This window comes from Ahaetulla prasina, chromosome 2, assembly GCF_028640845.1.
Source record: "Ahaetulla prasina isolate Xishuangbanna chromosome 2, ASM2864084v1, whole genome shotgun sequence".
Classification (NCBI taxonomy): domain Eukaryota; kingdom Metazoa; phylum Chordata; class Lepidosauria; order Squamata; family Colubridae; genus Ahaetulla; species Ahaetulla prasina.
The window spans coordinates 119,426,386-119,436,357 of record NC_080540.1 but is presented as its reverse complement, the minus strand read 5'-3'; the positions used below and the strand labels follow the sequence as shown (position 1 = coordinate 119,436,357).

The 9,972-nt window shown below is 45.6% G+C and overlaps 1 protein-coding gene across 8 annotated transcripts in view; it reads left to right on the top strand.

Moving 5' to 3' along the window:
• The first annotated feature begins 6,712 nt into the window (after positions 1-6,712).
• The window catches only part of AKAP8L (A-kinase anchoring protein 8 like), a 32,394-nt gene continuing 29,134 nt past the window's right edge, over positions 6,713-9,972 (top strand). For 2 of the 8 annotated variants that reach the window (XR_009153954.1, XM_058173959.1), the window contains exon 1: positions 6,717-6,865. Coding sequence is in view for 4 of the 8 variants with exons in the window: in XM_058173959.1 (XP_058029942.1) it covers positions 6,853-6,865 (13 nt within the window). In the remaining 4 variants the exon portion in view is untranslated. Of the gene's footprint in view, positions 6,866-7,115; positions 8,333-9,972 lie in introns of those variants that run through there. The other 6 variants (XR_009153955.1, XM_058173964.1, XM_058173960.1 and 3 more) reach the window with 6 other exon arrangements.

Below are 9,972 nucleotides of genomic sequence, written 5' to 3'. Positions count from 1 at the left end.
TCCCTGCAGTCTGGGTTGGTGGTGTGGGTTCGAACGTCCAACCGAAGGAGCGAATGATCCAACCATGACAAGGGTTGAGTAACTAAATCCCTTAATTCTAGATCATTCAGCCACTGTCCAGAGACAAAGATTAAGTCCAGAGTGTTTCCCCCAATGTGAGTGGGACCATCAACTAACTGGGTCAGGTCCAAGGCCGTCATGGAAGCCATGAGCTCCCGAGCTGCAGCAGATGCTTCACTGAGCGATGGCAGGTTGAAATCCCCCATAACCATAAGTCTGGGGGTATCAACCACCAACTCGGCTATCACCTCCAGCAGTTCGGGCAGGGCTGCTGTCACGCCGCAGGGAGCCAGGTACGTAATCAGCAAACCCACCTGTATCCCCTGACCCCACTAAACAAAGAGGGACTCACATCTAGCTATCTGTGGTACAGTGACCTCCCTCGGTCGCAGACCCTCGTTAATAATAACCGCCATCCCTCCACCCCTACCCTGGGCCCTCAGCTGATGAAATGCGCGGAAACCTGGTGGGCACATTTCAACCGGGGCACCCCCCCTTCCGTGCCCAACCAGGTCTCCGAGATGCCCAGCAGGTCCGTACCCCCCTTGTATGAGATCATAAATAAGGGGGGCTTTATTCACAACGGACCTGGCATTACACAACATCAGCCGAAGGTCCAGGCTCTGAGGATCCTGACCACCCGGGGAACGGGAAAAGTCAGAGGGACCGGAGTGCAAGATCGTTCGCAAATAATGCTCACGCACTCCCCGAACATTATATGGTCCCCCGCTTCCACCATATGTGCCCCTCCCAATTACCGTGCTGATGGAATGGCCCTCATGGAATCGAGCACCCGCCTCCACCCTTGCCCCCGAACCTATAATGTCAACGCCGCGAGCCCTCGCAGGATCTGGCCATATCCCAATCCCTATCCCTACCCCTGGTGGGTTTCCCCCCAAACCCATCCTCACCTTCCCTCCCCTTAAAAACCCATTAAAACGCAATTTTAAAAAGCCCCTGAGTTCTTTCTTTGCCGCATGCCACCTCTCAGGATTCCAAAATCCGTCATCGAGGTAAGCCCTCGATAGCGTGGAGGGCCAAATCTGCGAGAGGGGGGAATCTCGCAGACCAAGAAGATCCGCTGCTGAGTACATGTGCATTACGAGAATGGCGGAAAGTCCCATCCCAGCCGGTCCAGATGATAACTGCCAGATCTCCGGCTAGGAACGCATTGATGGAAATAAGTCTCGGGTGTAAAATGATGTTACCAATGCAGCACTGTTCATCGGCGTCTAGTCAATCCATCAACAGTGTCGCCCCCCCCTCAGTCGCCGAGCCACAACCGCACGGCCTCCGAGAGGGCCCCAAAGGAGGGAAAGATGTCGTCGCCATTGCCATTGCTGCCGCCGCTGCATAAACGGCGCCAGCGCCCAATTGACGTTGCAGTTGCAGCAACCGCCACCCAATCCAGCCGTTCACCACAGCTACAGCCATCACCAACACCACCACTGTTGCCTCGGAAAATCGCAGGCGCAAACACGCCGCCGACGGAAACAACCTGAGGCTCTGTGGGGCTCCATGGGTGGTCCGTGGCGGGGGGGCGAGAAATCTGTAGGCTCCGCGAAGGTGGTCTCGTCGCTGCCATCGTCGCCGCCGCCATCAACCGAGGACCAGCAGCAGCTGAAAGCAACACCGCCGCCGCCAGGGATAACAACCCCCCACGGACACCCCCGCCGCCACCGCTACTACTCCCCGCCGCCATCGGTACCGCCGTCGATGTCATTCGCCTGACCAGGCCAATCATCCGGAACAAGGACACCCCCGCCGCCGCCAACGACGAAGACCAATGCGGCACCACCGCAGCAGAGTACAGCGCCACCGCCGTCGGGGACGCCGCCCTGCTGCCGCTGCTACCATCTCCTTGTCGATGCCGCTGCCGCCGCCGCCACCACCATCCGCCCGGCCGCCCGACCAAGCCGACCAGGCTGCCGACCTGGTCGGCTGGAGACCGCCGCTCATTGCCGGCCTCATTCGAAGCCGTCCGAAGCCAGTCGTACTTGCCCCGGCTGAAAAGTCATTCCCCCAGCCGGGCCAGGGACCAAAGATGTCAAAAAGGTCCCCCTGACCCGGGCCGGCTGGGGAGGGTCGCCGCCCCATTCTCTGTTAGCAAACTATCTTCTGCCATTTTGTGTTTTTTTAGAAGTTTGCAGGTCAGATTTACAGCCTCAGATACTTGTATTTCCAGGTATAATTCAAGGTACTGGTTGTCATCTATAAAACGATACATGTCTCAGTACCACCTTTCTCTGGTATTCAATACCATCTGGATTCCAGAGAAACGCCTCGGAATGTTATCACTCCTGGACTCTGGAAAACATTCCTGCTCTGCTCAACCCTATTCTTCCTGCTTGGTTTTAGAAAGGCACTGAAAAATTGGACTTTTCAAATAAGCCATGATGTGTGATCACACTGAATGATGTATAATGATATTTTTTTTAATGTAAGTCACCTTGAGCGTTTCCAATTTAATAGCTTAATAACTTGAAAAAATAAGTAACTTTAGCATACATTTAATTATAATCTGGAATCAGAGTATGGAAAAACCTTTAACACACTAGTGAAAACACACCCATTTTTAAAAAGTGAGGCTTGCTTTACAGAGGTACACTACAGCATGGATTAATTTATTCATCAGTCCACAACAGTTGAATTCACAGATGATGCTTTACTAAACAAACTACATTTAAGTCCCATTGTTGAACTTAGGTTAGATTTTTCAAGTATGCATTACTCTTAGTATGTCATTTTTTAAACTGACACTCTTATTGTGACACATTTTTACATTTATATTTATAAAAATTTCCCATTTTAAAATTAATATTAGGGAAATACCTTCAATTAGAATTTTTCTGAACTTTTCATTAGATGAGATGATAAAAACAAAAACAAGTGGAGAAAAAAATAGAATTAAAATCGCAGAGTTCTTCAGTCAGCTTTAAGATGGAAACAGGATTGGGCTACAAACATTCTAATTAAATATAATAAAAGTTATGTTCTGTCAAATTTATTGAAATAAAAATCCTGATATCTCCATCCACCAGTCAGTACGGTAATCCTCAGGATGGTGAGATTGTTTGAAATTAGATTCAGATCCAGGAGCCTCCCAAGGTGTATTTATTGCCCATAAGATTGTCATGGAACCGGAAAGAACCTAATTTCTGAATTTGAGAAATATTCAATATCTTTGAAAAATGGTTTATGTGGGTCCCCCCCAAACAAACCACAAGTTCTTTAGGCAAAGCAAAAGGCATTTTACTAAGCGGGGAAAGTCAAATCTTTATATTTGAAACAAATGACACATACATTTAAAACATGTGATACATCAGCATAAATCAAACTATAAAAGCCATTGATTAGAAATGAAAAAAAAATAGACACCCTTAAACTATGTTGCATCTCTTTTCCCACCCAGGGAAAGTTTTGGCTCAAAGAAAAAACATATGGTTTCCTAAACTTCAAAAGAAGATGGTGCTATGCTAAAATGCTTAATATCACCTTTATTAAAATGCTAATAATGAAGCATAAAGGGATGTGGTGGCTCAGTGGCTAAAAGGGACATGGTGGCTCAATGGCTAAGACGCTGAGCTTGTCGATTGAAAGGTTGGCAGTTCAGTGGTTCAAATCCCTAGTGCTGCGAAACGGGATGAGCTCCCATTACTTGTCCCAGCTTCTGCCAACCTAGCAGTTTGAAAGCACATAAAAAATGCAAGTAGAAAAATAGAAAAACCTTTGGTGGGAAGGTAACAGTGTTCCGTGCGCCTTTGGCCTTTAATCATGCCAACCACATGACCACAGACACATCTTCGGACAGCACTGACTCTTCGGCTTTGAAATGGCGATGAGCACCACCCCCTAGAGTCGGGAACAACTAGCACATATGTGCGAGGGGAACCTTTACCTTTACCGAAGAATAAAATTCCAGGTAACAAATTCCCTATTTGTTTCTCAAAGTATTAATTTGTTAAATCACCCTTTAATTAATTAAGCAAGTGAACAGTTAACATTTGACATTGCATGGGATCTATGGTGGGAGTGTTCTGTGGGGCAAAACTAAGAATAATGGCAGCACTGGGTTGTAGATATTGAAAGGGTACACTGAAGAAGACTAAACATCCAAGCAGGGGAAGGGCAATTGTAGCCATTTCCATAAGCAGTAAATGCTTCACCCGCTCCAATCTATCATCCAAATCCCAAGTGTTTTGATCTCTTTAAAAGGTTTCCCTGTTTCTTGTTAGGAAGAAATTATTTTAGTTAATTTCCGTTAAATTCTGTTAAACTTTCATGAAAAATTCAGAAGCTTTGAATAAATTACATACACTAATAATTACTATAAGGCCAGCTTAGTTTTCAACATTACATCTTTCTGAGAAGTTAATTTAGCCAGAAATTGCTTATAGCTGTTTGAGCTGTCATTAAGAAAGATTTCAAACACAAAATACACATTTGCAACAGTTCATTTTCCCATCTGTTATGAAACCAGGCACTTTTTAAGCCACATGAAACCTCCCAGCTAGAATGGATGGATCTAGTCAACTGAGAACTGTGGTCTCTACCACTGCTGCCTTCCAGAGCTCACTCTGCTGCTTCTGTAAGGCTAGAAACTGTTTGGCAATTAGTTCATATCATCCAAACTGAAAAACTTCTCATAAGCATATCAGACAGAACAGGTGCAAAGACTGAACAACACAAGGTTCTTCAGCAGTCTATACCGTTTAGCAGCCAGATAAGTGATTGCCTTTAGTAATAAAAGAAATGGCACCCCAAAGTGAAACGACCAGGTCTGTACACTGCTTCAAGCCTGGACTAGCTAGAAGCCATGCTCCTTAAGTGGTTAATTTTTAATGGCTGTTGAGTCTGGCATTCAAGGAGAATGGTAGCACCTCCTGAGGAACAAAACAGTCAATAGAAAACCCATAAACAAGGACAGTAACAGCCCAAGCTCTTGGGCATTCAATTGCACCACAAGCAACAGGGTCCAGTTGTTTAGTGCTTACCCTGTCCTGGCTCCTGGTTGTCTGCCTCCTCCAAAGATGTGGAAGTGAAGTAACAATTTTCGTGGCGTTCTTTGAAGCTGGCTGATCTGAGCCCTGAGGGATGCTACACTGCAATCCTGGGACAAGTAATATAATTAGAGAAAAACTAAGCCCACCAGATGCTCCCACCTGCACACAGTTCCACAGGTTTTGTTTGGGTGTCATTCTGTGGCAGTACTGAATGACACCCAAACAAAACACCCAGTCTTATATTGAAAACATAGGGCCTCAATAGGAAGCAATTCCAGAGATTAAAAAAGCAGCCAATATTTGAAGGCTGTCAGCTCATACTTCAGAGCCCCTGCTTACAGTCTGAATCAGATTTAGCAAGATTTTTAGCTAGACTCCTTTAAGGGGCTTCCATTATTAGAGAACGATACTGCATTGCAGTAGACTGAATTGCATTGTCCCATCTAATGAAAAGGCCTTTATCTCATTGCCAAGAGCTATTTTCTCTTTTCAGGCAGCCACGATTTTATATATTCACTGTAGCTAGCAGGCTAAAATTCGCTCGAAAGTACTATTTGCATATCTGTGCTGTAGCATAAGAAATAAAACAAACCTGAAACTGGACCTAGAAGGCAATGACTAATCAGTTCTATTACTGCCAATAAAACAATAATGTGTGGGTTATGTTCGTGGAATCACCAGGAGTTGCCTCAAAAGTTTTCATTAATGTCAATCTCAACTTGCATATAACCCAGGATAAATCGTATGTAACGATCCCTCAAATGGTTTCAATTTAATCCAACATAAGACAGACCTGGGATTCCCGAGGTACCTTGAGTGGAAACTTTCTCTTCCTACCGAACAGCCTATTTATTTACGTTTCGCACTGATTCGGTGCCACCCATTTCGACTTCTAACCACCGAGTTTATTACGCCGGTGTTCTGCACGAGGGGGCGGCTCAAACGATTTCCACAAGTGGCCAATCAAGGTGGGCCCGGCCTACACAAAGCACATCGCTGATTACAGTATCGCAAACCCCAAGCGGGTGTCACCGCGGACCTCCTTTTTTCTTTTTTTAATCGCCCGGTGGAATCGCTCAGCCTGCAATGCACTTAATGGCTGTTATCTCCCCCTCGTTATCTGAATACACCGCATAGGTTAGAAGCGAGTCCGAGCATTTCAAAGGCTCTTCAAAGGGAGCCAAAGGAAGGAAGAGAAGTCGCCTCACAAAAGGACACCGCACCCCTCTTATTGTGCGCACTTGTGTTGTGGGTGACACAACAGGTGACATTCCGATGGGCAGCTCCCGAGAGAAGGCGCGCTCCTCCTAGCCAGCGCAAGAATTCAGGGTGCCTCCCGTTGAAAGACCGTTGCCCGCCTGCAGTCTAGAAAACAGCGTGGGCAAATCAGCGCCCGACGTTTATTCGCCCGTTACGAGCCATCAGGGTTTAGTTAGATCCAATACCCTCGTAAGGACATCGAGCGGCAGACACCATTTGCTTGGCGGGACAAAACTGACATCCCTCTTTACCTACCGCTCACCCAGTACGTCTGACGGACGTTTCCCTTATCGAGTGAGCTGCGGAGCTTCGGACCCTCGCGGCCCAATAGAACCGGAAAGGGGCGGGACGGAGGGGGGAGCTTACCGTCACCAATGGAAGACTGAGGCTGGGGAAAGGGACCACGGCGAACAGTGTGTCGGGAGGCGGGGTTAAAGCCAGCTACGGTTGCCGTCTGGCGCAGGAGGTAACGGGTGGGAAGAAGGAGCGGCGTCGGGAAGCGCTCGGGGCCGCCACCGCCATCGCCATCATGAGCTATTCAGGTGAGGGCTCCCGAGCAGAGGACGGTCACGAGAGGGGGCGGCTTTGGACCTGCGGGAGGGGACCGAGGGGAGGGTTAGGCCCAGCCCATGGCAACATTCCGGGGGTGGGGTCACGACCAGCCTCCCCACCCCCACCCCCACCCCGTTTTCAGGCATTGCTGAACGAAGCCTCTGCCTGGCCCTCTTTCCTTCGTCGTTCTCGTGAAACGGGGAGAGGCGGGGGCTTCTTTGGCCCTTCGGAGAGGAGGGAGGGAGGGGGTCGTGAGGGGCCTGGCCTCATTCTGGTCACCGGGGCTCAACCTCCCCCCCCTCCCCCATGGGTGGAAGGCGCGAGAAACGAAGAGCGGTTATCGATCCTCTGTCGTCGTGAGGGAAAGGAAGCTGGGCATCTTCGGTCTGTAGCCTGTCGTCTGCACGCCAGGACCTCCCCGCTCTCGCCCAGTCCCTGCCAGTAGTTGTAATAGTTGAAAACGGGTTTTCAATACAATTCAATACAATTGTATGGAATGTGAAAAATGTGTGGGGTTTGTTTGTTTGTTTATTTATTTATGAAGATGGCATTTAATTTTGTTGTACGAGGTGCAAAGTTAAAATTAAATTAATGAATAGGAATGAGGATGAGGGAAGATGCAGGAAACCCACATCGGCAGTGGTTCCTTTTAAACAGACTGCTATACATATAAGCTGGGGTTGCTTTCTGACTCTTTGCCATCAGTATCGATCTGTTTTCGGATTTAAATGGGTTATGTCTGTCAAACAACTAATGCACAGTTGTAAGACAGGTTAGTTGTAAGCACTGAAAACTTATGACTGTTTTTTCACAACTTTTCCAGTATCCCCATGATCACATGACCAAAATTCAGAGACTTGGCAGCTGGTTCATATTGATGACCATTTGCTGTGTCCCAATATCATGTGATCACATTTTGTGACCTGGCAAGCAAAGTCAATGGGGAAGCTACATTCATTTAACAACCAGGTTACTCACTTATCAACTGCAGTGATTCACTTAACAACTGAGACAAGAAAAGTCATAAAATAGGGCAAAATTCACTTAACAAATGTCTCACTTAACAACAGAATTTTTGGGCTCAATTGTGGTTGTAAGTTAAGGACTACCTTTTACTAGAAACTATAGACTATTTTTTTTCCAAAGCTGGATGCAAGGTTCAGAATCTTTATGGTTTTCTTAGATATTTTCTACATCTTCATATATATGGTGCAACATTTTTTCTGTAATGTTTTGGCGTGGTCTGTGTTATGTTTAGCTAAATATGCTCCTCAATTTCTTCCAAAGTGATCGTTGTCAGATTGTGCATAGAATCTTCTTTAGCACTTGTGCTCCAAAGTCTTAAAATGTGTGCTAAAGAGGAGTGTGGCTGAATACTTAACCCCCTTTATAATTGCTCAACGATTTGGTGCATTAGATGTGACAAAGTTACCTCTCCACGTGTGTTAAGAAGCCATGTAAGTAATTTTTCAAACTGTAGTGCCACTTTTGATTTCAAATACTTCAGTAAAACCTTGATACTGGTGTGTAGAATGACTTCTGTGTAGTTCTAACTACCCTACTTTGTTTTTAAGTAAAGTTTTTTCACCCTTGCAAATGAGGTAGATTCTCATAGTACCTTTTAAGGCTTACATATTTTACTATAACACATAACTTTCCAGGAGCTGCAACTCAATCATATGTATAGGATGGCTAATTTGAAATGAGATTTTATTTTTTTTAATGTTAAATATGAGGCATTGAAGTAAAAACAGTTGGGATATAGGGTGATTATGCAGATAAAATTTAATGGGGCACACACTACAAATATTTTGTCAATTAGCAATCAGATGCTAAAAATTGTCTTCGTTCAGACATGTAGAAGTATTATTATGTTATCAGCTAAATTGATGTTGTTAGTTGCGAAGCCGTGTCCGACCCATTGTGACCACATGGACAACATTCCTCCAGGCCTTTCTGTCCTCCACCATCCTCTGGAGTCTATTTAAGCTCACACCTACTGCTTCATTGACTCCATCCACCATCAGCTAAATTACATCTCTTCATAATATCATTTTAGCCATTGCAGGATGAAGGCCTCTTCCGCATGTTTCCAACCTATGTGGTCCTGAGCTTTCCTTTGCCAGTTGGGCCCACAATATTTGCTGATGTCCTCAATCCATCTTGTTTTAGGTCTCTTTTGTGGACGGTTTTTATCAAGTGGGATCCATTCTTGCTATGTGACCAGCCCATTTCCAATTATGTTCTTCTAGTTGAATACTCCTACACAACTTTCCTGACTCACATACCTCTCCCATTCACCCTTCCCAATCCACATGGCATCTCCTGTGTACCCTTCATTTCCTCTCTTACTTGCACTGCTTCTTCCCTGCAGCCCCATGCACCCCTCACTTTCATCTCCACTTTGCAGCAGCCATTTACTAGTCTTCTGGTCTGGGAAATCCAGGTTCCTTCCAGCTTCCCTGTTGACTTTCCTTGTGGGAAGCTTGCAGGGAGCATTGAAAATGATGATCATTTGGCCACAGCCGACCATAGCAGCACAGTTGTACTGAAGCAGCTACAACTTTACCACATTTCAACCCAGTGGAAGTCATTGGTCCTTGATTTTGCATGCATTCTATATGTTAGCCCATTTGAAGTTCTTTGATTCCAAATTTTTGCACTATGTTGCACCATTTTACCAACTGAAGGCTAAAAACAAACAAGATTTTCAGTAGTCTGTAGATAAAACTTTCATAAGAAAGCAAATTTGCACAAAAAAGTTTGTTACAGTCTTGGGCAGTCAGATCAATGTGGGATAGGGAAGAACCAGAATGAGATAACACATTTTCATTCTCCCTCATATCTATTTTTTTCCTTCTAGGATAGTACTTAAGAATTAGGTATTTAGGTAATATACAACTTATTACAGGTAGTCCTTGCCTTATGACTGTTCATTTAATGATGATTCAAGGTTACGACGATCTTAGAAAAAGTGACTTAAAATCATTGTACTATCCCCTGCCCTGTAGTCATAGGATCACAATTGGAGCAATTGGCAACCAACTTGAATTTGCAACCAGTTGCAGTGTCTTACTGTCATGTGATTTCTGGCAAA